At 41.7% G+C, this 27,816-nt stretch overlaps 1 protein-coding gene across 3 annotated transcripts in view; it reads right to left on the reverse strand.

The window, feature by feature from the left end:
- Positions 1 to 814: 814 nt before the first annotated feature.
- LOC118361552 (cadherin-20-like) overlaps positions 815 to 27,816 on the reverse strand; it is a 37,410-nt gene continuing 10,408 nt past the window's right edge. For 2 of the 3 annotated variants that reach the window (XM_052483246.1, XM_035741574.2), the window contains 10 exons: positions 24,415 to 24,709; positions 23,518 to 23,637; positions 22,869 to 23,036; positions 20,513 to 20,700; positions 19,899 to 20,152; positions 16,675 to 16,811; positions 9,582 to 9,703; positions 9,156 to 9,273; positions 4,312 to 4,563; positions 815 to 4,039 (listed from right to left, as the gene is read on the reverse strand). In XM_052483246.1, the coding sequence (XP_052339206.1) occupies positions 3,516 to 4,039; positions 4,312 to 4,563; positions 9,156 to 9,273; positions 9,582 to 9,703; positions 16,675 to 16,811; positions 19,899 to 20,152; positions 20,513 to 20,700; positions 22,869 to 23,036; positions 23,518 to 23,637; positions 24,415 to 24,697 (2,166 nt within the window). In that variant the 5' untranslated portion in view covers positions 24,698 to 24,709 and the 3' untranslated portion in view covers positions 815 to 3,515. Of the gene's footprint in view, positions 4,040 to 4,311; positions 4,564 to 9,155; positions 9,274 to 9,581; positions 9,704 to 16,674; positions 16,812 to 19,898; positions 20,153 to 20,512; positions 20,701 to 22,868; positions 23,037 to 23,517; positions 23,638 to 24,414; positions 24,710 to 24,858; positions 24,953 to 27,816 lie in introns of those variants that run through there. The other variant, XM_035741572.2, reaches the window with a different exon arrangement.

Consider the following 27,816-nt stretch of genomic DNA (forward strand, 5'->3'; position numbering starts at 1 on the left):
GAAGTAATCTGCAATAACACTTTGGAGAACAATTTAGCATATGATTGCACATTTAAATAGCTGCTTTATCTTTTGAAAGGCTTACACTTCTGTCATGCTTCAGGGAAATGCCTAATGTTCCTTACAAGGGGAGAGAAGTCATTTATTATTCAAAAGTATGCTCCCTCTCCCAATCTAGAAAAATACATTTTCTGGAGTAAATGTGTTGTGTGCTTGCTAGTGTTTATGGTTGTGACATGTATTAGTAATGGTAGTTAATTAGGGTTTTCATAGGCTATAGGTTAGTAATAGTGACCTATTTTGGGGTGGTTTCTCGGTGGAGAGTTATTATAGTGAATTATGGTTGGCTAGTATAGTAGGCTAGAGTGAGTACTATAGCATCATAAGCCATAGAATGTGTTTTTTCAAGTTTTAGTTTGAACAGGTAAAAGTATTGTGGCAGTGATTTTAGTTTAGAATGTTAAAGCCTGCATCCGCCATTGAAATGCATGTGAAGAACAAATGGTAGTCGATGAAGTATAAATTGTATCAACAGAGCTTTTTGCTACCATCTAAGTAGAGTCAGCCTGCACATGTCAACGTTGAGTTGGTTGTTGTAGCTGAAATGGATCAAGAGGAGTGGCTAACCCACATTTTGCCTTTGAAGTAAAATTTATAAAAAGTACACATTGTTGATACTCTCTTTTGACAAACAACCTATTCCAGACCAGTCTACACAGTAGTAAAAATGTAATAGTGTTTCTATCTGTAAGGGGTGCATAACTGGTGGCAGGGAAGTCAGACGCAGGAGAGCAGAACTAGGTAATAGCCGGAGCAGTTTAATTGCAAAATCAACGGCATAAAGAATAACAAAACTTGGGTACAAAACCCGTCACGCACCAGTCAACATGTGCACAAGCACTTACAGCAAACAATTCCACACAAAGACATGGGGGGAACAGAGGGTTAAATACACAACAATTAATGAGGGAAATGAAAAACAGGTGTGTAGGAAAACAAGACAAAACAAATGGAGAATGAAAAGTGGATCGACGATGGCTAGAAGACCGGTGACTCCGACCGAAAAAGGAGAGGAACCGACTTGGTTGGAAGTCGTGACACTATCTTAAATGGTGGAAGACTAGTAGTGACCAGAATTTTTCTATTGACATTAAAATGCATTGGGTTTGACACAAAAGTGGTTGTAGTTTGAAAAGTATCAAACTTTTTTTTATCAACCTGAAGTCAGTCAGCCTGCATGTTTTAAAGTTATTTTGATGTTGGTTGCATTTACAGTTTGGCTCTACAGGGGGCAGCAGAAGGAGACTAATAAGTATGTTGGACATCTAAAGTTGTTCTTGCTTGCAGCAAGCTCCCCCAATTAATGCCAAAATACCTAAAAGGCATAAAAGTAACGAAAAAACTTTATTTAGCACTCAAAACCCGGGAATCAATCAAGTACACAGTGCTTAACATTTAAAGGGTAATTTTCACTTCAGCCAGCATCGGCAGTGTTTACCATGAATACACAATCTCTGCGAATGTCGACCACAGAAGGTTTTATTTTTGTATTTTATTACCAAGTATACAAAACACATTTACATTCAAATACCACATACTGTAGCATAACTGACACCACACATATTTCAAGTAGATTCCACCCAATCAGAAATGATCAAAAAATAATTTCACTCGTTTTTTTTCTTTTTGGCGTTCTGAAGTATTTTTTAAAACTTCTTCTTTACATTTGGCACATAAAGAAGCAGATTATCAAAGTTATCAAAGTCCACTGGTCGGAATGTGAGGGTTGAGATTAAGCCACAAAATGTGGAGGAGTAGACAATTTGGTTTCTCCAAAAGGACAGATGAACCATCAACTCTGTTGTTTTGGTCTCAGACCCCTTCCCCCCCATTTCCACTGCTGTTCATGGCTGATACCCTGATGAAATGGTTATTTCATAAATCTCCTGTTTGTGTTCATCCAGGTATGTTTGTGATGTTGACTGAGAAGTTGATGGTAACTTAGCATCATCAAATCAGTTACTGTAATGTCCCCCAGTCCTGCTGTGGTATCATGGACAGTATATCTCAAAACAAGAGCTTAAGATTGTTCCTGCATCACAAATGGAACCCGATTTCCTATATAGTGGGCCTCCCGTGTGGTGCAGCGGTCTAGAGGCGTCACTACAGGCCCGGGTTCAATCCCGGGCTGTATCACAACCGTTCGTGATCAGGAGTCCCATAGGGCGGCACACAATTGGCCTAGTGTCATCCAGGTTAGGGGAGGGTTTGGCAAGGGCCGTCATTGTAAATGAGAATTTGTTCTTAACTGACTTGCCTAGTTAAATATGAGAAATAGTGCACCATTTTTGACCAGGGCCCATGTAGGAAATATCATACCATTTGGGACACACAGAATATCCCGGTGAATGCATGATCATGCTTCATGCTCCTAACCAGCAGCAAAACAACAAAGTGTTCATACTAACAAAATATGGATTGACACATTAAACAAATTAACTTTAAATCCAAACAGGATTACTGAGTTTACATCTCCCTTACTCTGTCTGAAACAAGACACAGAAACACACACAACAGAAATGCAATTAGACGCCATTGAAATATTTATGTTACGCTCGAACAAATTTGAACATATTTTATGCCGATCTCACAACCTTGAGATAACATCTAACACAAGTCCAGTGTTTGTTTGGATCCTAAAAAATAAGTTATACTAAATATAAGGACAGCATATTAAAATAATTAATTAGTAAGATACGGTCACATAATGGAGCTACTGGGAATAAATAGCAGTTCTCAAATCAAAATGGCTGCAACAATAACAAAAAACTTTTCATCAAATCATTTACCTTAAAAAAAATAGTCACATAGTGGCTTAGAATTTTTTTAAACTAAAGCTTGACCAAAAGAAGAGAAAAAAAAACGTTTATTTTTTATTTTTAAAATCGGCAAAACAAACTGCCAAAATAAGTCAGCGTTTCAGAGTTTGTTTGTCTCCTCATACATGTAGTATCGGCAGGTAATGTATTCTGAGTTTCACATTTGCCCTTCGCTCCCCTATCTTGTGTTCTTCTGAGGGGAATCGAACCCTTTGAACCAAAGAGCTGCTGGCGCCTGTGGCTAGGGCCTGGGTTGGCCACAGGAGTTAACTAACGTGTGCTTTGAAGCCCTTTGCTTTGAGGGTCTCGTTGTGCTAGCTGTCTGTCAGTCAGTCAGTCCAGGCTCCTCTAAAGACTCTTCATGTGGATGGGGAGGGATTGTGATGGTAGCTAGGAAGCTACACGGCTCAAACTGTGGAGAACAGGCGATGCTTAGCTGTGCATTCGCAAGTGCTACAGTTATATGACGAGCACACCTTTCAAACTCTCTTTCTCTCTCTCTAGTCCTGTGTCTATCTCTCTGTTTCAGCCTCTGTGTTTGTCACTGTTTCAGTCATTGTCTCTCTATGACTCTGTTTCCACTCTTTCTCTAAGGTGTGTGTATGTAGGGGGGAGTCTCTCGTTCCATCCTCCCCTCTACCACATGGGAGGGTTGTTCGTCTCTAGAACCCCATACATCTCTGCCAGTTTCTTAAATCTGGGCCCCCAGTCATTGAGATAGTCATACTCATGATCAGTATTGGAGCACCCAGACTGCAGCGAGCTCAGGGACTCGGCCACCGATCCCTCCCCCTCGTAGGCGTACGTCTGCAGGGAGTCGTAAGGCGGGGCGCAGGGGTTCAGATCCGTCTCCAGGAGCTTGGCTAGCACATACCCCTGGACGTTGCTGTCTCCACCACCACAACCCGGCCCACCTACTGATGCTAAGGGAACGTAACGCGACAGGCTCTCAATCTCAGGCAGCATGTCCTGACGTTGCTTCCCCACTAGGTGGGCCTCGCGTGGGTTCCACATGGCAGCGATGTCGAAGGCCTCGGTGTCCTCTTCTCCGCCCCCCTCGTCATCGTAGCGGACAATGTTCTCGTGGACATTGTCTTCCTCATCGTGCAGGTAGGGCTTCTTATGGTGGCTCTGGAGGGACAACATGAGCAGGACCATCACTAGAGGAGAGAAAAGAGACATGGTCAATTACAACAGACACCGAAACTATGGGAGATTATTAATGGTTGCTTTAGTGAATTGGTTAACCGGACTAAGACTTTCAAAGGAGAAGCATAGATACGGTAAAAGAGAGTTTGTCTAGATTGGAATCTGATGTTCTGTATATAAATACAATAGGAATATACAGTAGCTTATGAAGTAAGTATAAAGCAGATCAACAGTGTAGAAAATCATTCCATAGAAGAAGAACAAGAACCAGATCATGACTTACCGAGCAGGACAAAGATACATGCCAGTATGGCGATGAGCGCCCCTATGCTCAGACTAGCCGGGAGGTGGTAGGCCTCAGCATTACAGGACATAACGTTGCCCTCCACATCGCAGCTACACACACGGATGGTCAGGGTGCTGGTGCTGGTCTGGACTGGCTGCTCTCCATCTGAGATGAAGATAGGAAGGTAGTAGACTGACTGATCCTGCTGAGACCAGCCCCCGCGACGCGTCAGGATCCATGCTGTGTTGTCTAAATCAGGGACAGGGAGAGAGAGAAGCCTGGTTTGATACAGTATATCATATGATACATTATTATTAATATCCAGGTGTTGTCTGCAAAGGACAGAGAAAGTGGGCCTGGTTAAGTGTCTTATAGGGTGCCTTCAAAAATTATTCATACCCCTTGACTTTTTCCACATTTTGCTGTGTTACAATCTGAATTCAAAATGCATTAAATATATGTTTTTTTCTCACTCATCTACACACAATACAACATAATGACGAAGTGAAAACATGTTTTAAAAAAATGTTGCAAATTTATTGAAATAGAGAACTCTCATTGAAATATGTAAATACTTTTTAGAAGCAACTTTGACAGTGATTACAGCTGTGAGTCTTTCTGGGTAAGTCTCTAAGAGTTTTCTACACCTGGTTTGTGCAATATTTGCCCATTTATTATTTTCAAAATTCTTCAAACTCTGTCAAATGTGTTGTTAATCATTGCCAGACAATCAGTTTCAGGTTTTACCATAGGTTTTCAAGTAGATTTAAGTCAAAACTATAACTCGGTCACTCAGGAACATTCACTGTCTTCTTGGTAAAGCAACTCCAGTGTAGATTTGGCCTTTTGTTTTAGGTTATTGTTCTGCTGAAAGGTGAATTCATCTCTAAGTGTCTGGTGGAAATCAGACTGAACCAGGTTTTCCTCTAGGATTCTGCCTGTGCTTAGCTCCATTCCGTACATTTTTTTTATCCTGAAAAATCTCCAGTCCTTAAAGATTACAAGCATGCCCATAACTTGATGCAGCCACCGCTGTGCTTGAAAATATGGAGAGTGGTATTCAATAATGGGTTGTATTGGATTTTCCCCAAAATAACTTTCTATTCAGGACACAAAGTGAATTGCTTTGGCAATTTTTTTGCAGCATTATTTTAGTGCCTTGTTGCAAACAGGATGCATGTTTTGGAATGATTTTATTCTGTGCAGGCTTCCTCCTTTTCACTCAGTCAATTAGGCGAGTGTTGTGGAGTAACTAAAATGTTGTTGAGCTATCCTCAGTTGGTTTCTCCTATCACAGCCGTTAAACTCTAGCTGTTTTAATTGGCCTAATGGTGAAATCCCTGAGCGGTTTTCTTCCTCTCCGGCAACTGAGATAGGAAGAAAGTATATCTTTGTAGTGACTGAGTGTATTGATACACCATCAAAGTGTATTTAATAACTTCACCATGCTCAAAAGGATATTCAATGTTAAAATGTTTTTTTTTTTTATCCATATGTGCCCTACTTTGCGAGGCATTGGAAAACCTCCCGTGGTCTTTGTGGTTGAATCTGTGTTTGAAAATCACTGCTCGACTGGGGGACAATAGAGATAATTGTATGTGTTGGATTCAGAGAGAAGATAGTCATTCAGAAAAAATCTGTTAAACACTATCAAATTTTATTTTTCACATGTGCCGAATACAAAATGTGTAGACCTTACAGTGAAATGCCTACCTTCAAACCCTTAACCAACAATGCAGTTTTCAGAAAAATAAATGTTAATTAAGGCTAGGCATCCCACTAGCGGGACAACTTCCGATGAAACTGGAGGGCAAGCAATTCAAATAAATAATCATAAAAAATTATGGATATTAAACATTTAGGTACATACAAGTGGCTTAAATCTGTGTCCATGTGGTAAAACTCATATTTCTTACTCAATTTGGAAGAAACAAGCCTGAAACCTTGATCAAAGACTACTGACACGCAGTTAGGAATTGCATGGGAATTGCATACTGGAAGATAGGTGACAATTTTCCCCTATATGTTCCATTGGAAGGACATGGGCTCTCAACAACAAAAAATCTGGTTGGTTTTTCTCCTACCATATCTATTGTGTTATAGTCTCCTACATTATTTTAACATTTCTACAAACTTCAGAGTGTTTTTCTTTCCAAAGGTGCCAATTATGCATATCCTGGATTCAGGGCCTGAGCAACAGCCAGTATACTTTGGGCACATCAGTCAGGTGGAAATTGAGAAAAGTAGACCCTAGCCTGAAGATTTATTTAGTGAAAATAGATAAATAAAACATATGAATTAAAAGTAACAAATAATTAAAGAGCAGCAGTAAAATAACAATAGCGAGGCTATATACAGGGGGCACCGATACAGAGTCAATGTGTGGGGGGCACCGGTTCGTCGAGGTAACTAAGGTAATATGCACATGTAGGTAGAGTTAAAGTGACTATGCATAGATACTAAACAGAGGTTAGCAGCATCTTAAAAGGGGAGAGGACAATGCAAATAGTATGGGTAGAAATTTGATTAACTGTTCAGAAGTCTTATGGCTTGGGGGTAGAAGCTGTTGAGAAGCCTTTTGGGACCTAGACTTGGCAATCCGGTACCGCTTGCCGTGTGGAAGCAGAGAGAATAGTCTGACTATGGTGGCTGGAGTCTTTGGCCATTTTTAGGGCTTCCTCTGACACAGCCTGGTATATAGGTCCTGAATGGAAGGAAGCTTGGCCCCAGTAATGTACTGGGCCGTACGCACTATCCTCTGTAGTGCCTTGCGGTCGTGGGCCGAGCAGTTGCTATACCTTTACTGCACACAGAGTGAGTCCATGCAACTTTTTGTGTGACTTGTTAAGCATATTTTAGGCTTGCAATAACAAAGAGGTTGAATAATTATTAAGACATTTCAGCTTTTCATTTTTTATTCATTTGAAATAAACCAAAACATGAATGCAGTTATGTGGTATTGTGTGTAGGCCTGTGGCAAAGATCTCAGTTTAATCAATTTTAAATACAACAAAATGTGGGAAAAGTCAAGAGCTGTGAATAGGCACTGCAGAACAGGGGTTCTCAAACCAGGGATCCCTTTTGTCAAAGCATATTCATCAGGGAACCCCTTATAACTTGAGTGAGATAAACATAGCATACACAGAGTTTTACTATGTTTTTGCAGTGCAAGTCTCGGGCCCTGGAAAGGAACATTTTAAAGGCCAACGTCTTGGCATCGGAGAGAACATTTTGAGGTTTTGAAGCAAATTTCCTGGAAGTCTACACATTGTGTCATGAGGCAGAGAGAAAAATCTGTTTAAAGCTATAGTCCTTAATTGAAACAATAACAAAGTATATATACAGTACCAGTCAAAAGTTTGGACACACCTACTCATTTCAGGGTTTTTCTTTATTTTTACTATTTTCTATATTGTAGAATAATAGTGAAGATATCAAAACTATGAAAAAGCACACATCGAATCATGTAGTAAATAAAAAAGTTGAGTTTGAGATTCTTCAAAGTTGCATTGATGACAGCTTTGCACACTCGTGGCATTCTCTCAACCAGCTTCATGAGGTAGTTACCTGGAATGCATTTAAATTAATAGATGTGGCTTTTTAAAAGTTAATTTGTGGAATTTCTTTACTTCTTAATGCATTTGTGCCAATCAGTTGTTGTGACAAGATAGGGGTGGTGTACAGACGATAGCCCTATTTGGTAAAAGACCAACTCCATATTATGGCAAGAACAGCTCAAATAAGGCTGGAGAAATGACAGTCCATCATTACTTTAAGACATGAAAGCCAGTCAATCTGGAAAATGTCAAGAACTTTGAAAGTTTCTTCAAGTGCAGTCACAAAAACCATCAAGCGCTATGATGAAACTGGCTCTCATGAGGACCGCCACAGGAAATGAAGACTCATTAAGAGTTAACTGCATCTCATATTGCTGCCCAAATAAATGCTGTCACAAGGAACAGACACATTCTCCAATCTCCGCATTTGTGGTTCCACCGTGAAGCATGGAGGAGGTGGTGTAATGGTGCTTTGCTCTTGACACGGTCTGTGATTTATTTATAATTCAAGGCATGCTTGACCAGCATGGCTACGACAGCATTTTGCAGTGATACCCCATCCCATCTAGTTTGAGCCATCCCACCTCCAGGCTGTGTAAGGGTTATTTGACCAAGAAGGAGAGTGATGGAATGCTGCATGAGATGACCTGGCCTCCACAATCCCCTGACCTCAACCGAATTGAGATGGTTTGAGATGAGTTGGACCCCAGAGTGATGGAAAAACAGCCGACAAGTGATCAGCATATGTGGGAACTCCTTCAAGACTGTTGGGAAAGCATTCCAGGTGAAGCTGGTTGAGAGAATGCCAAGAGTGTGCAAAGCTGTCATCAAGGCAAATGGTGGGTATTTCGAAGAATCCAAAATATATATATAATATATTTTGATATGTTTAACACTTTTTGGTTACTACATAATTCCACATGTTATTTCATGGTTTTGATGTCTACACTAGTATTCTGCAAAGTATAAAATAGTAAAATAATAAATAAATATCCTTGAATGAGTAGGTGTGTCCAAACTTTTGACTGGTACTGTATATGTTTTTTATCTGGTCTGCAGATCCCACTTTGAGAACCCCCTGTTATATAAAGCAGAGAGATCTGCCACACATACAACAAGGTAGCTGTAATTATAGCCGCAAATGACTGAGTTAGACAAATATTGCTGAATTGGCTTAGCAGTTGACGACAAATAATACCCACAAAAAAAGTGATACATTGTGCAAAAATCCGTGTCCAGGAAGTCATGTGGGTTTACTGCTGTATAAATAAATAAAATATGTACCTTGGTTGTCTCTAAGGGTGAAGTTGGGGTTATTAGCTGCCTCTAAGGCCAGGCTGTAGTAGAAGTGATGACCTCCCAGAGGATCATCTGCGTCTACTGCCGTCACTGTCTGAATCAGCTGAGGTCACCGGACAATAAGACAACAGCCAGGGGAGGGGCGAGAGAGGCAGTCAGATCAGTAACCCTGAGACAGGATGTGAGTAAAACTGACATAGCACAGAAATTCAAATTATGCATGTATTAGTTAATATTTATGCTTATGCACATTTTGCTGCAGTATGTCATCATTTTGAGTAATTCTTCATATATTACAGGTCTGCAAATAATGGTTACTGGTCTGCCTCTGTCCAGGTTCTACCTGTATATTTACGTGTGTGTGTGTGTGTGTGCGTATGCATGTATGAAAGTGTGTGTGTGCCTCTGTACCTGTCCGGCATTGGCACTCTCACAGACAAAGGCTTCAAAGTACTGTGTCAGCAACGGAGGGTTATCATTCACGTCCAGAATCTTCACGGCGACAGACACACTCCCGATCATCCTGGGGTTATCTGGAATATAACATGCACACACAATACTGTATAAGACAAGCATGCACTCACACTCGCACGCATGCACACACAAAATTTACTGTATAAGACCCACTGCGTTTTTTGCTCAAATACTTCCTGTAAGTTGAACTCAGTCAAGGAAGAGTCATTATTACTTAAAATGTGTATGTGGTTCTGACTCAAAACTAAATGACAAGTCACATCAACTAAAAGATTTAAAGTTAAGATGACAAAAAATATATATTTCCCCAGCATGTGCTGGCTTTTTGGAATTGTTTTTAAGTAACTGTACACAGATATATTAAGTGCAACAGGGATTCATTACTCACTCCCCCCTGAATCAGTGTTAATTTCATCAACAAAAAATAGTGACTCAAATATTTGTCAAACACCTGTTTTCAGTGGCAATTGATGAGCCTATAACTGACTAAATTGACCCAGAAAAAATAAATAAACAAAAATACATAATTTCAGTTGACTAAAATGAGATCAGATGAAATTATCTCTGTGACTGAAAATGGACTACTCAAGTGGACTGGACAACCGTTTCAGAGATTGAGAGGTTTTCAGTGATAAGCACAATTAATATTAGCAAGTTCTGTTCAGCAGTGGGAAGGAAGCGCCACACCCAGTACACACAGCCTAGATCAGCTGGTGAGCTGCTAGGGAGCGATGAGTGTGGGCAGAAAGGTGACTCTCTTGCTTCCCCGTAGCTAACCAATCACCACCAGCATTTTAGTTAGCTACCCCTTGGCTGGTTGAGAAACACAAGCTGCTTTACGAAATTAAAAGCAACAGCAGCATTGAGTTTAATAGTAAAAAACAGTCTAGCTTTGTTTCTCTCCCTTCAGTATAGAAAAGTTGCCTGAATTTGTAGTCTCGCTCAACCTTGCCACTTTCCCCACTGCATTTCATAGCCAGGTTCTGGAGCCAATTTAGCCAAGCCTACATATTTTTCTCAGCGAAAACGTCTTGATTGTTTCCCTTACCGTTCTAAAGATATGACCCATAATGCTGGTGCTACGTTTTTTTCTTCTTTCTATCATGTGTTGGCGGGAAAAATTTACATTCATTAAGCATATCACCAACTGTTCTAAAACTAGGCTACTTGTGGACCGGACCATAACTCATTTGGTTAGGTTAAATAAAAAAAGAACCTTGTTCAATCATGTTCTCATTCGCTGGCTATAGCTAACAACCTGGGATGTGTTCAGCAAGAGACATAGTTTTGGAACGTGTTCAGCAGGACACAATGCCTTGGAACATTCAGATAGAAATATGTGGAACAAACGTCTCTCTGACATGTTGAGTAAGGAATAACGTTGGATCTAGTCGTGGAATTTCTATCTGCAATGTGACTCGACTACATCACTGGGCAAAAAAGTCTTCAGCTCCCGTTCAGTCATCATCCCCCGTTCAACTTTTGGACACCAACATGGCTGAAGTATCTGCGTCTGGAGTGTTGATAAAAGGAAATGGCTCGACCGAGTGACGGAGGTGCAACCCATACTACTTTGCGGCACCATCTGGTGATTGTGTCTCTATCTCGCGCTCATGTAATGTGTAATATCTACTTTATGAAGCTGAATTAGGAATTGTTAAATACACTATGTGACCTAAAGTATGTGGATGGACACCTGCTGGTTGAACTTCTCATAATAAAATCATGGCTATTAATATAGAGTTGATACTCCCTTTGCTGCTGTAACCACCTCCACTTCTTGGAAGGCTTTCCACTAGATGTTGTAACATTGCTGTGGGGACTTCCATTCAGCCACAAGCATTAGTGAGGTCGGGCACTGATGTCGGACGATCAGGCCTGGCTTGCAGTCAACTTTCCAATTAATTCCAAAGGTGTTCGATGGGGTTGAGGACAGGGCTCTGTGCAGGTCAGACAGGTCAAGTTCTCCCACACCAATCTCGACAAACCATTTCTGTAGGGACCTTGCTTTGTGAACCTGGGGAATTGTCATGCTGAAACAGGAAACACCTTCCCCAAGCTGTTGCCACAAAGCTGGAAGCACAGAATCATCTAGAATGTATGCTGTATGCTGTATGCTGTACCATTAAGATATCCCTTCAATGGAATTACTTAAGGTTAGGGTTCTTTTTTCAAAATTTCTGCCTGACTGACGTGCAAAAAGTAAACTGCCTGTTACTCAGGCCCAGAAGCCAGGATATGCATATAATTGAATACATTTTAAAATAATATGAGACTAACACAAATGATATGGTAGGGGAAAATCCAAAGAAAAACTAACCAGAATATTTTTTTGGAGATCCCATGCTCTTACAATGGAAAGCTATTGTTCCTATGAAATTCCAGCTCCCAGATTGCAATTCCTATGGCTTCCACTAGATGTCAACTGTTTTTGTTCAAGGTTTCAGGCTTGTTTCTTCCAAAACAAGGAAGAATTTTGAGTTTTGGTACTGGGAGTCACAGATGGAAATCAGTCTGTGGGCTCGCGACGAAGAGGACTTGCTAATTTTACTTTTCTATTGAACGTACTTCTTTCCGTATTAAATATTATAGTTTAATTACATTTTAGGGTACCTGAGGATTAGATAGAAATGTAGTTTGACTTGTTTCAACGAAGTTTAGCGGTAGCTTTTTGGATTCCTTTGTCTGCATGTTGAACTCAAGTCGAATGCGCCAACTAAACAGACATTTTGGATATAAAGAATGATTTTATCTAACAAAACGACCATGCATGTTGTAGCTGGGACCCTTTGGATTGCAAATCAGAGGACAATTTTCAAAAAGAAGTAAGTAATTCATCACTATTTCTGATTTTTATGAAGCCTTTGCTGGTTGAAAAATGTTGTGGGGTGCCATCCTCAAACAATCGTATGGCATGCTTTCGCTGTAAAGCCTATTGTAAATGAGACAATGCAGTTAGATTAACAAGAATGTAAGCTTTTAACCGATATAAGACACTTGTATGTACCTAGATGTTTAATATCCATAATTTTTCAGATTATTTATTTGAATTGCGCTCCCTCCAATTTCACCGGAAATTGTTGACCGGTGTCCCTCTGACGGGACGCCTTGCCCTAAGGGTGCCTAGCCCGAACCATGAAAAACAGCCCCAGACCATTATTCCTCCTCCAGTCAAACTTTACAGTTGGCACTATGCACTCTAGAGAACGTGTTTCCACTCCTCCAGAGTCCAATGGCGGTGAGCTTTGCACCACTACAGCCGTCACTTGGCATTGCGCATGGTGATCTTAGCCTTGTGTGCTGTCAGTCAGGGAATCCCATTTCATGAAGGTCCCGACGAACAGTTATTGTCCTGTAGTTGCTTCCAGAAGCAGTTTGGAACTTGGTAGTGAGTGCAGCAACCGAGGACAGACAATATTTTACATATTACGCACTAGGCAGTCCCATTCTGTGAGCTTGTGGCCTACCACTTTGACACTCAGCCATACTGGCGCCTAGACGTTTCCACTTCACAATAACAGCACAGACTGTTCATTGAGGCAGCTCTAGCAGAGCAGAAATCTGACGAACTGACTTGTTGGAAAGGTGGCATTCTATGACGGTGCCGTGTTGAAAGTCACTGAACTCCTCATTAACGTAATTCTACTGCCAATGTTTGTCTATGGAACTTATAGGGCTATGTGCTCAATTTTACACACCTGTCATCAACGGGTGTGGATGAAATAGCCGAATCCACTAATTTGAAGGGGTGTCCACATACTTTTATTTATTTATATATATATATATATATATATATATATATAGTATATTCTACCCTCCTGAGTGGCACAGCAGTCTAAGGCACTGCGGTTCAGTGCAAGATGCATCACTAGTGTCCCTGGTTCAAATCCAGGCTGTATCACATTCGGCCGTGATTGGGAGTCCTATAGGGCAGCGCACAATTGGCCCAGCGTCGTCCGGGTTTATCTGGGGTAGGCTGTCATTGTAATTAAGAATTTGTTCTTAACTGACTTGCCTAGTTAAATAAAGGTTAAATAAAATATATACACATATATATATATATATACTGCTCAAAAAAATAAAGGGAACACTTTGTAACAACACAATGTAACTCTAAGTCAATCACACTTCTGTGAAGTCAAACTGTGTCCACTTAGGAAGCAACACTGACAAATTTCACATGCTGTTGTGAAAATGGAATAGACAACAGGTGGAAGTTATAGGCAATTAGCAAGACACCCCCAATAAAGGAGTGGTTCTGCAGGTGGTAACCACAGACCACTTCTCAGTTCCTATGCTTCCTGGCTGATGTTTTGTTCATTTTTGAATGCTGGCGGTGCTTTCACTTTAGTGGTAGCATGAGACGGAGTCTACAACCCACACAAGTGGCTCAGGTAGTGCAGCTCATACAGGATGGCACATCATTGCGAGCTTTGGCAAGAAGGTTTACTATGTCTGTCAGCGTAGTGTCCAGAGCATGGAGGCGATACCAGGAGACAGGCCAGTACATCAGGAGACGTGGAGGAGGCCGTAGGAGGGCAACAACCCAGCAGCAGGACCGCTACCTTTGTGCAAGGAGGAGCAGGAGGAGCACTGCCAGAGCCCTGCAAAATGACCTCCAGCAGGCCACAAATGTGCATGTGTCTGCTCAAACGGTCAGAAACAGACTCCATGAGGGTGGTATGAGGGCCCAACGTCCACAGGTGGGGGTTGTGCTTAATGCCCAACACCGTGCAGGACGTTTGGCATTTGCCAGAGAACACCAAGATTGGCAAATTCGCCACTGGCGCCCTGTGCTCTTCACAGAGGAAAGCAGGTTCACACTGGAGTGTGTAGATGCCGTGGAGAACATTATGCTGCCTGCAACATCCTCCAGCATGACCGGTTTGGCGGTGGGTCAGTCTTGGGGTGGCATTTCTTTCGGGGGCCGCACAGCCCTCCATGTGCTCGCCAGAGGTAGCCTGACTGCCATTAGGTACCGAGATGAGATCCTCAGACCCCTTGTGAGACCATATGCTGGTGCGGTTGGCCCTGAGTTCCTCCTAATGCAAGACAATGCTAGACCTCGTGTGGCTGGAGTGTGTCAGCAGTTCCTGCAAGAGAAAGGCATTGATGCTATGGACTGGCCCGCCCGTTCCCCAGACCTGAATCCAATTGAGCACATCTGGGACATCTTGTCTCGCTCCAACGCCACGTTGCACCACAGACTGTCCAGGAGTTGGCGGATGCTTTAGTCCAGGTCTGGGAGGAGATCCCTCAGGAGACCATCCGCCACCTCATCAGGAGCATGCCCAGGCGTTGTAGGGAGGTCATACAGGCACGTGGAGGCCACACACACTACTGAGCCTCATTTTGACTTGTTTTAAGGACATTACATCAATGTTGGGTCAGCCTGTAGTGTGGTTTTCCACTTTAATTTTGAGTGTCACTCCAAATCCAGACCTCCATGGGTTGATAAATTTGATTTCCATTGATAATTTGTGTGATTTTGTTGTCAGCACATTCAACTATGTAAAGAAAAAAGTATTTAATAAGAATATTTCATTCATTCAGATCTAGGATGTGTTATTTTAGTGTTCCCTTTATTTTTTTGAGCAGTGTGTATATATATAAATATTTATGTTTGTCATATTTCTGCTGTTGGGAAGAAAATCCTATTCTATGATATGTTGGTAGGACAAGTCTATATATATTAGTGCAAATGGCAGGGGTTTATGTTTACTATAGGTTAATGAGGCAATACAAATGTCAACTAGCATTTAGGTGACTAAAATGGCACTTTTTTTCTTCATTTTGACAATAGACTAAAACATTATCCTAATGACATATGATTTCATTATATTTTAGTCAAAAAGACTAAGACGAGACTAAATAAAAAATAAAAAGACTTGCAAAATGAACACTGGAGCGAATCTTGCTGAGCAGTCAACTCTGCCTTCTTTCCTCTTTCTTTATCGTGCCTCCACTTACAGTACACTGGGCCTGGGGCACATTAGGTTGCTCAGAATAAGATTACAATTCAGTTATTCTCCATTATACCAATGGCCATTTGCATGCCTTAATCAGCTTTGTAATTGGCAATGGAAATGCAATTAGCAGGCAGTAACTACTTTCTCCGGTTTCATCAAACGATCAATCACTCAATAGCTTGACTTTGGCACTGGCTGGCTAAGGGTAAATGGTTCTGTGCTGCCTCTCAGTGTGTTTGTGTGTAGACCCCAGTAAAAATGATCTCTCTCTCCATCTCACACTGTGGCCTTACTAGTTACAACGCAGCCCTCCCAGCACGCTTGCTGTAGACTCAGAAGGCACTCGTTCCCATTCCTCTTCTCTCTAATTCTGTCTCATTTTCTTTCTCCCTCACCCATTGTTCTCTATCATAGAGATGTATAGAGAACTATGGTGCCCAAAAGCCAGTTTTAGCATGGGCACCGCTATTGAGGACTTCCACCACTTTTAAGTAGTCAACTGGGTGGGACTAAGGTTAAGGAAAAATAACATGATTCCATCCAGGTCATGAGGAAGGATCAGCCAATGAATTATCCTTGTGAGCAAACATTCCAGAACTGCAGATGGCAGTAACCTTGACTTTATACTTGTTCAAATAACACACTCCAGGTGGCAGCATGCACAACTTCAGTTTGTTTACCAATTGATAGAAGTAGTAGAAAAAGACAATTGACTAGTTAGAAATGGAGATGTCCTCAATGGCGCTGCCTGTGCACTCACAGACGCCATACTGGGAAAGATCCAACATTGAGGTGTAGTTTATTCAATTAAATAATTAATTAAAAATAATTCCCCTCGTTAGTGTGCGTTCCAAATAAACACAAACAAAACAAGAGGACTGAAGATGACTCTCCTGGGTTCTGAACACCAGCTGTGTAGAGGTCTTATTTTAAATGGTCAAACAACGTAATATGGTAATGTCATTCAAAACAAACCAGAGGTGTGTATGTACTGTATGTGTATGTGGCTTCCTCCCAAATGGCACCATGTTCACTATGCAGTGCACTTTTTTTGGACTTACTCATCTCCATGGCCAGGACGGTGATGTTATGCCAGGAAAACTCCTCTCTGTCCAAAGGAAGCACTGTCATCAATGCCCCGGAAGTGATGTCAATGTAGAAGTATTTCCCCAGGTCAGTGTTCCTCTCTATGGAATACCTGGTGACCGAGGGAAACAAGGGTAACCAATGTTGAGTAACACTCATCTGGTATTTATGTACATATCTTTATCTATTTCTGAGCTTAGTGTGTGTGTGTGTGTGTGTGTGTGTGTGTGTGTGTGTGTGTGTGTGTGTGTGTGTGTGTGTGTGTGTGTGTGTGTGTGTGTGTGTGTGTGTGTGTGTGTGTGTGTGTGTGTGTGTGTGTGTGTGTGTGTGTGTGTGCGAGGATACACGAGTGCGGATTAATACACGAATGTGTTAGAGTGATGAGGTGTTGTGGCAAAGGTTGGAGGTATGACAAACTCACTCAAACCGTCCCAGTTGTGATAAGGTCTAATCAGAGATATCTCTGCCAAATTAAGCTAGAGACACACAGGCCTGCAGCACAGAGCTGGGGAGGGTGTGTGCCTGCGCTGGGATTGGCTGTGCTGCACAGTCTGACTCATCTCCTGCCACAACATCTCTTTCCAAAAGCGCTCCTCAGAGAATGCAACAATGAGTAGGCTGACAGAAAGAGAAGAAGAAAAAGCCAGCTGAAAAAGCCAGCTGAATGGAGAGGGGAGCACTACTTCAGGACACAGTTTAAGCCCATATTCATAGTTTCTCAAAGAAGAAGTGCTCATCTAGGATCAGTTTAGCCTTTTATATAAAAATGAATAACGTTACAAGGACAGGGGGGTCTGATCCTACTCTGACACCAGAGGAGGCTGGTGGAAGGAGCTATAGGTGGACGGGCTCATTGTAATGGCTGTTATGCCATTCTATTAATTCCATTAAAGGCCATAAAAATGTATGTCCTCCTATAGCTCCTCTCACCAGCCACCTCTGTCTGAGTCACTTTATGGGTCTAAAGTCTATCCAGGTTTCCTACAATGGAAAGACCACGTATGTTTTCTGTGCATAGAGACCTCTTCTCTCTCTCCCTCTCTAAAGATCTGTTGTTCTGCCCCTGAGTAAGGCAGTTAACCCACCGAAGACGTGGATGTCAATTAAGGCAGCCCCCCGCACCTCTCTGATTCAGAGGTTGGTTAGATGAGAACTAGTAGAGGCACATTGTGGGTGTCAATTACACACTTTTGAAGTGTTTATGAGGATCACCGGAAAGTGTTGAATTTACCCTTTTCAAAGTGTTACCCTTTTAACACCGATCATTTCCAGCACCAGTGGCATGTTACAATGTTACACTAACTCACTGTTACGGCATTCACTAATACCTTTGAAGCACATTTTCCAGTGTTAAATTTAAAACGGGTCCAGTTTCTGTACAGGTCCACAATTTTCAGTATTAAATTAACACACTGTTTAGTGTAAAGCCTTATTTGCATATTTCCAAGAGTGCCTTGCTTGTCATGTGAATTGTTTACAACCCATGACTGTACTTGTCAGTGACAAAGACATGGTTGTTGCATTCATCTATGTTCAGTCACATGCCTTTCACCAAGTGAGCTCCTAAGTGAATATGTTATCATTACCATTTTAATCTTCAACAATACAACACAATAGAACACATAAGGCCTTCTTTTGAGGGCCTAGGTTTACCATGATAAAGTGGCCTGAATCTCATGGTATACAGGCAAAATACAGACTGCAAGTCACACAATTATGTGTAATTCCTATTGGAATCCAGCCAGAGTGGGGCTATCCAAAATGTTGAATTTTTATTCACCCACAACCTGCATTCAAAATGACTGCCAGGTTGGGAAGACTAAGGTATGAGTCTACCTTAAGCATATAAATTGGCACAACTATTTCAGCAAGGGATGCAATAAGTCCATATAACAGATTGAATTAGCTTACAAAAATGTATGCTATTTACATAAGCATAATATTAATTAATCATTCGACATGCAACAACATAGATATTAAAACGACCAATTCTGAAAATCAAAATGCAATAGATTATGCTGGGAAATATGATAACGATGGGTGTCGTTTTGGTTTACTGGTTATAATGGTTGCCATTTTGGTTTACTGGTTATAATAGTTATTTTATACCAATGGCTGTCAATTTAACACTCACAGAGTTCATTTAACAACTTCATCAACACTAGAAATGTCACTGTTGATTTCATTGCAACACTGCTCACTGCATCCAACTTTCATGACAAAGGCATTTCAAAGAGCTGTCAGTCAAGGCGAGCACTTGAATATAGGCTCCCCGACCATTCAGCCTGTCTTTTCAAACTTCCTGGTATTCAGCCATGAGAGGAAAAACTACTTTGAAGTGATAGTTTGACTTTCAAATCCGTTGTATTGGTGTATGGCTGGTGCCTTTTATAGAGACCGCCAAGAATGACGATAGCTGATATGATACAAAATAAATGATAGCTGTGTTTGACAAACTCAACGGTACAAAACTCAAGATATCGCTCTATTTTAAGCAATTGTTCTTATGTCAACGTGTTGACTTTGAACTTTTACACTAAACATCAACAATGTGAAAAAAAAAAATTAAATATCTTAATTTAGGATGACAATAAATAAAGCAAACACAGATAATTTTTTTAATATAATAATATATTTAACCATTTAGAGATTTAAAATACTGCTCCGAAGCACAATTTAACCAGATGCTCTAGAATAGAGCGTCCATAGGGTCTGTGCAGCAGGCTGAATGTTTAATCAATTGAAGATATGGTCTGGAGAGTGAGGATGATGTGTCTCAAATGGCACCCTATTTGGGCCCATATGGCTCTGGTCAAAATGAATGCAGTAAACAGGGAATAGGGTAACATTAGGGGTGCACAGCTCCCCTCCAACCCAACCTCTGCTCTGAGAGTGAGGTAAACACATTGGAAATATTGGGAAAGTTCCCTAAAACCACACAATGACAGTAATCTTTGACGGATTAGGGTCCTCAACAGGTCATCATCATTACCACCATCCTCATCCAATTAACTGAAATCACACCTACTGTCTCTATCACTCAGAGCTGTCACACCAGCTCAATGGCTTTTGAACACAGCCTTGTAGACTCCAATATCATACTGCCCCCATCTGGCCACACGATTGCCTTACATGGACAGTGTTGGTTAGTCAGAACATATTGGGTGTTATTTTGTTGTGGTTTTAACCCCATCCTCACCTGATGGAGGTGTTGGCAGCATCGGGGTCTCTAGCGGAGACCATCATAAACATTGTGCTGATCTCTGTGTCCTCAGGGACCGCTATGTAGTAGGCAGCCGAGCTAAACTCTGGGGGCTCGTCCACATCCTCTACGCTGACGTGAACGATGGTGACATGGTTGAACGGGCCCTTGTCCGGAAAACGGTGGTCAACGTGTGTGTTGGCTCCTTCGATCTTCAGCGTGTAGCTCGCCTTGGTCTCAAAGTTCAGAGGCTAGATGAGAGAGAGAGAGAGAGAGAGAGAGAGACATGCTGACAGCGTTAGTAGATATGGTGTATCATAGGTAGGTATCAATCATATAAATACTCAAGTAAAGATTGAAGATGTAGACGTAAGTCTCTCTCGAGTCTGAATCAGGCCCCAAGACACCTTCACTAAACAAGCAGAGGTTTACAGGCATGTTGAGAAAGAACCCATTAAGAGAAAATCAGCTGTTTTTATCAATCAAATAATGATTCTAAATTTGTTCTCTGGACTAAATTGAGGTCAATGTGACTCATAACTGCTGTGTCGACTCCTGCCAGTGGCCCTGGAAGCTTGTCATGACCTTTCATTGATGTCTACCCGCTGTACCTTTTTGATGGTGATGATGCCAAACAGGTTGGTTGGGTCTGTGTTGATGTCGAAGGTGTCCCTCCCGTCTCCGTCGATTATGCTGTACCTCATCTCTGCATTGATGCCAATGTCACGGTCCTTCGCCCGGATACGACCCACAACAGATGACACCGGAGCCGACTCTGGAACACTCATCTGGTACAGCTCTGAGAAGGTGAAGAAGGGAGGAAAGGTGAAATAGAGAGAGAGAACGAACGACAGGTTAATCCAGGTTCAAATCATTTCAACGGATATTTGGTCAGCTCTTATATTTGGTCTTCTATCCTCCCCATATTTAGAAATTAATTCACATTCCAAATAAATGTAGTAATTAGAAAAACAGATGTTTTATTTTGAGGTGGTGTCCAATTCAACCACAGAGCTGTGTGGCCTTAAATTTCCATAACAAAACATGGGTTGTTGCATTTATACTCATGTTTGCTGGGTGATGTTCTAATGTTTTTAGCCCTGAAACCTGGGTGAATATCAATAACAATTGTGCGTTTGATGGAATTGTTTGGTGAATATCTATTGTTGTGTGTCAGTTTGGGTACTATGTCAGCAAAAGGTAGACAGTGACAAATCAAGTTTTAGTCAATAAAGCAGTTTTAGAACGTGTTTGGCCATTCTTCCTCTAGAGGGCACCAAAACCTCTTAAATTACACCAAGTCATTAAGAGGACCTGAACCTAGAGCATGTAGACCATGGAGCACAAATTGGTTCGGACAGAGCCGGTTCGTAAATTGGGGTGTCTTGTCATATGGGTCAACAAGAATTTTAACAATTTAATCTCTTTTCAAAAACGGGGGAAAGTGGTTCCCAATTTGAGGTGCTCCTTACTGTCCGAACTGAAGTGGTCACACATTATGGTTGTCAGACAAGTGCCCCCATAGCATCTCACAATGTTTTATAGTCTCACTTAAGTGATGGCACTAATTAGAGAGAAGAGAGGGAAGGGGAAGAGAGGAGGAGGAGATGAGACCACCAGTCAGGCAGACAGCTAGGGGATGTCTTGCTGCCGAGGATAGCCAGATAAGAGATTGAGAGAGGGATAGACAGATGACCTGATGAGGATGTTAATGAGGAGAGCAGGAATGGGACCAATCAAAGAGACAGCATGGGTCCGGAATCGGACTGGTTGCCGGGTAACGAGAGAGAAACTTACTTGACACATTGGAAAGAATTAACAGAGCAAACTAGAATTCTATTTAGCCATAAACCGAGAGTATACAGTGGCAGAATACCTGACCACTGTGACTGACCCAAACTTAAGAAAAGCTTTGATGATGCACAGAGTCAGTGAGCATAGCAGACCTGGCTCTCAAGACAGGCTATGTGCACACTGCCCACAAAATGAAGTGGACTTCTTAACCTCCTGCCAAATGTCTGACCATATTAGAGACACATATTTCCCTCAGAATTCACAGACTCACATAGAATAAAAAAAAGAATAAACTATTTCGATAATCTCACATATCTATTGGGTGAAATACCACGGTGTGCCATCACAGCAGCAAGATTTGTGACCTTTTGCCACAAGAAAAGGGCAACCAGTGAAGAACATTGTAAATACAACCCATGTCTATGTTTCTTTATCTTCCCTTTTGTACTTTAACTATTTGCACACAATGACATTTGAAATGTCTTTATTCTTTTGAAACTTTCGTGAGTGTAATGTTTACTGATCATTTTTATTGCTAATTTCACTTTTGTTTATTATCTACTTCACTTTCTTTATCAATGTTAACATGTTTCCCATGCCAATAAAGCCCTTAATAAATTGAGGGAGAGGGAGAAAGAGAGGAGAGGGTTGGGTGGAGAGAAGGAGATCAGCGAGAGGCTGGGGGACTGGATGGATGGATGATGATGACATAAAAAGTAATGACAGAGAGGGGAAGGGTTAATGTGCTGGTGACTGACTGGTGGCCAAAGAAAATTAGGATGCGGGAGGAGAGAGAGAGCAGAATCTGAAGGAGATGGACAAGCGAGGAGATACACTGTGGATGAAGTGGAGGAGAGGGCTGGAGAGAAAGAGCAAGAGAAGAGGAAAGGAGAGGAAGATAAGAGGAAGATGAGAGTTCAGGAGAGAAAGAGCAAGAGGAGGGGGAAGGAAAGAAAGAGCAAGAGGAGAGTACGAAAAATCAATTAAAATGTATGCACTCACTACTGTAAGTCGCTCTGGATAAGAGCATCTGCTAAATGACTAAAATGTAAGAGGGAAGGAGGAGAGGGTTAACAAGAATGAAGACAAGGAAGTCAACAGTCTTGAGCATAAATTGAAGGGAATTAAAATAAACAAATACGGCACATGAGGAGAGGAGTCTCTGGATCTTACTCTGATCAAACATGGGTGGGTTATCATTGACGTCACTGAGGGTGATGTTAACCACTGTGGTTCCGGCCAGACCCCCTAGCTGGCCTCCCATGTCCTTGGCCTGGATGATGACAGAGTAGTTCTCCCTGACCTCGCGGTCCATGCCCGCCAGAGACACACGCACCACACCTGGGGGACAGAGAGAAACATGGGAGAGGGGGGACAAGAGGAACGAGAGGTCACAATTAGAAACAGTGTGCGAGGGTCAGCAGTGCAGTCGTCAGGCAGATTAGGGATGTGTCTTGGACAGTAGCTCAAATGGTCTCCTTTTGCCAATGTACTTTTTTTTTGGACCAGAGCCCTAAGTGCACTATGGAGGAAATAGGGTGCTATTTGGGATGCACAGGTGTCTTCATTGATTTGCCAGTTGTTACCATTGGCAGCCACAGGAGGGCATTCTTAACCAAGTTGATACATTTAAAATCTGCTGTTTTACGCTCAGCCTGTATGTTTGTATGTGTGTACTTCTGGGAAGACCAAACGTCAGTGCCTCAGCTCTTTGCCAAAACATGACAATCTACTAATATAACTAAAACACAAATGTTGTAATTGCTATTGTTAATGTAGGTCCAATTGTGATTTTTTTCTAAATTCCCCTGTGCTCACATACCAGTCTTAGGCTCTACAGAGAAGTATGGCTGTCCCTGTAGGATGCTGTAGACCACCCTGGCACTGTTACCATACGTAGGGTCATCTGCATCTGTGGCTGTCATCTGAATCACCTCAGTGCCTAGGAAAGGAAGGAGGGAGGGAGGAGAAGAAGAGAGTGACATGGTGAGTAATGTTATTTCCACACAATTGGAATGACTCAATCCATTTGTATGGTTATTTCAACAAGGCCTGTTTAAAAAAATGGCCTGTCCATCTACATAAAACTTCAATGTTGGCAATGGTATAGGCTATAAAGGCAACTGTGTCTGTACCTGCACTCACTGGTGGATTTATAAATATTGTATCCCATTAGTGCAGTGTGTAAGCAGAGACATCATTTTGATGGCATAATGATGATATTGCAGAGCCATCAATACCTTTCCTATTATGCTCACTAACTGAAACATCCTCATCTCCTTACCATCATACACTACATGAACATACTGCTGTGATTAACCACAACAACTTTTATGGAGATAATTTTAAACAGAGTTTGCTAACTGAATGAATGGATGAATGGAAAGTTCAGAAGCAGCAGCACAATGTCCAGCTACGCTACACACTCTCCAGTTTGGTCTGAAATGGCCCTGGTCAAAAGTTGTGCACTATGTAGGGAATAGGGTACCATTTTGGATGCACCCTATGGTTACGTCCCAATTGTCCACAGTTCTTCCAAAGTGTGCACTTGCACACTTCCTGTCATGGATTTTTTTTAAATGGGTGTAATCATTGGCTTGAGGGAGTTTTCTACTATTTTAAAATCGATGCGAGACAGAGTGCAAAGTGCACACTTCCGGAGAAGAAGAATAGGGAATCGGGGCTTTGTCTCTGACCACCACAATCTCCCTTGACTCACCGATGGTTGACATCTCAGGTATGGTGGCCTGGTAGGGCCCTTCCAGGAACTTTGGTTCATTATCATTGATGTCCTGGATTTTGACGATAAACTCAGACTCAGGCTCCAGGGGTCGGTCTGTTTGTCTGTTCCAGGCCTGGGCTCGCAGAAGGTACTGGGCCTGCACCTCACGGTCCAGCCTCTTGATAGCATGGATGTCACCTGTACTGTCGTCAATGGTGAAGGTGGTGCCCGCACCATCGCCTGACAGGATGTACTTGATGGAGCCGTCCCCTAGGTCCATGTCTGAGTGGAGCTGTGGGGGTCACAGGTCAGAGGTTAGGAGTCAAGACAGCTTAGGAGCCAGAAATCCTATAATATAATACTAATACTAAAATAGTAATACTGTATATGCCATTATGCAGACGCTTTTATCCAAAGCAACGTACAGTCATGTGTGCATACATTTTACACATGGTTGGCCCTAGCAAGAATCAAATCCACAATTCTGGCATTGAATGCACCATGCTCATTTTCTATATGTAATTGTATGTTATTGGTGGCACACTTTTTCTCCATCCCTAGCAAACACAGCTAATTAATCAAATTGCATTCTGAACTGAAGAACATGATTAGGTGATTATTGGAGTCAGGTGTGTTAGCTGGGGCTGGGGTAAAACTGTGACACCAATCAGGCCCCCAAGGACTGGAATTGCCCACCCCTGTGTTAGAATATACTTTATAGTAATTTAGGTGTTTGGGCTTGATTTAGCATGGTGTTTACATTTATTGTGACTATTTGATTAGTGGCGTTATAGTAACATGCTAACTCAATCAAGCACAGTTCAAGTACAGTACTTGAAAGTATTCCGGATACTGAATTCTACCCAGGTCTGGTCTGGTCCATTAGAGGTCAAGGACCACTGTATACATGGTCATTATCATGCTGTTTTTCTGGGCTCTCCCCTGAGACGAATGGTATAGTGCATGTCCCAAATGCACCAAGCATCAACAGGCTCACCTGGCTGCTATTTGACCCACAATAGTCTTCTGAATACACAATTTGCATTCCAAATGCATAGGGTGCCTATGGGCCCTGTTCAAAAGTAATGCACTATATAGGGAATAGGGTGCTATCTGAGATAGAACAATATTATTAGGTACAGTTTTAATCACGGTTGGTTGGTCATCAGAAGAAGAACAGTAATCATGTCCAGCTCTCCTGATCAGTGGTGCTAGTGGTTCTTATGGGAGCTACAGACATATCCCAAATGGACCCATAGGGCTTTGGTCAAAAGTAGTGCACTACATAGGGAATAGATTGCCAAAGAACATTGTTGGTCTCTTAGTGCAAATACCAGCCTGTTGAGCCTATTGATGCAATCACAACCCCAATCTGTACACACACAGCCACATACACAGCTCAGCATGCACACCACACAAACGGCTACCGCCCGCTAACATTATAATAGCACTTTATTTTCAAGATAATAAGTTAATCCTTTTACCTCCAGCTGCTGAAATATCACAAACTTAATATTATGTTTTACACTACCCTTATGGGAAAAAACACATTTGACATGTGATGAAAACACATTTGGCAGAACTAAAAAAATGTTTTAAACGGACACGTAGCCTACATATCAATGCATACACACAAACTATCTAGGTCAAATAGGGGGGGGAATTGTGATGTGAGGTGTTGCTTCATCAGTTTTTTTAAACAAAGTTTGCTGTTTATTTGAGCAATAAGGACTCTATATAAGGGCTCTATATAAAACTGTATGCTTTCCTGGATTTGTTCTGGATTTGGGGACTGTGAAAAGACCCCTGGTGGCATGTCTGGTGGGATAAGTGTGTGTGTCAGAGCTGTGTGTAAGTTGACTATGCAAACAATTTGGTATTTTCAACACATTAATCTTTCTTATAAAAGAAGAAGCGATGCAGTCAGTCTCTCCTCAACTCTTAGCAAAGAGAGAATGGCTTGCATAGTATTTATATCAGCACTCTGATTACAATGAAGAGCAGAATGTGCCTCTCTGTTCTGGGTCAGCTGCAGCTTAACTAGGTCTTTTCTTGCAGCACTGGACCACACGACTGGACAATAATCAAGATTAGACTAAACTAAAGCCTACAGAACTTGCTTTTTGGAGTGTGGTGTCAAAAAAGCAGAGCATCTCTTTATTATGGCCAGACCTCTCCCCATCTTTACAACCATTTAATCTATATGCTTTGACCATGATAGTTTACAACATAAGCTAACGCCAAGTAATTTAGTCTTCTCCATTTGTTTGTTCAACAGCCACACCATTCATTACCAGATTCAGCTGAGGTCTAGATTTTAAAGAATGATTTGTACCAAATACAATGTTCTTAGTTTTAGAGATGTTCAGGACCAGTTTATTACTGGCCACCAATTCCAAACAGAATGCAACTCTTTGTTAAAGATTTCAGTGACTTCATTAGCTGTGGTGGCTGTTGCGTATATATGGTTGAATCATCATCATACATGGACACACATGCTTTGTTCAATGCCAGTGGCAGGTCATTGGTAAAAATAGAAAAGAGTAGAGGGCCTAGAGAGCTGCCCTGTGGTACACCACACTTGACATGTTTGACTATAGAGAAGCTTCCATTAAAGAAAACCCTTTGAGTTCTATTAGATAGATAACTCTGAATCCATGATATGGCAGAGGTTGAAAAACCACAACACGTGTGTTTTTTCAACAACAGGTTATGGTCACTAATATCAAAGGCTGCACTGAAATCTAACAGTACAGCCCCCACAATCTTCTATTTGAACCTAGGTCAAGAGACGACACACACACACACACACACACACACACACACACACACACACACACACACACACACACACACACACACACACACACACACACACACACACACACACACACACACACACACACACACACACACACACACACACACACACACACACACACACACACACACACACACACACACACACACACACACACATACACACACATGGGTAGTGTAGATTCTCAATAAGCACCCTGCTTTACCCTTATTGGCCCTGGTCAAAAGTAGTACACTATGTGGAATAGGGTGCAATTTGGGACAGACTGAATATCATTCTGACTTCACTGAATCAGTGACATTTCACTACTTCACTTTACAAGGTGGTGGTTCAAAAAAGTCTGTAAAAAAAATAAGAAAAAAAATGGACAGTTCCACCATCTACACTTAACCCCTAGCTATACACCTTTAACACGGAGATGGTCTTCTCTGCCCCAGATACTCATCCACACTCTAACTCTCCATACAATACACAGTGGGGAAGAGGTTGTATCCAAAATGGCACCCTATTCCATACATAGTGCTCTACTTTTGACCACAGCCCTATGGGCCTTAGCCAAAAGTAGTGCACTTTATAGG

The sequence above is a fragment of the Oncorhynchus keta genome, chromosome 28 (assembly GCF_023373465.1).
Source record: "Oncorhynchus keta strain PuntledgeMale-10-30-2019 chromosome 28, Oket_V2, whole genome shotgun sequence".
In the NCBI taxonomy this organism is placed as follows: domain Eukaryota; kingdom Metazoa; phylum Chordata; class Actinopteri; order Salmoniformes; family Salmonidae; genus Oncorhynchus; species Oncorhynchus keta.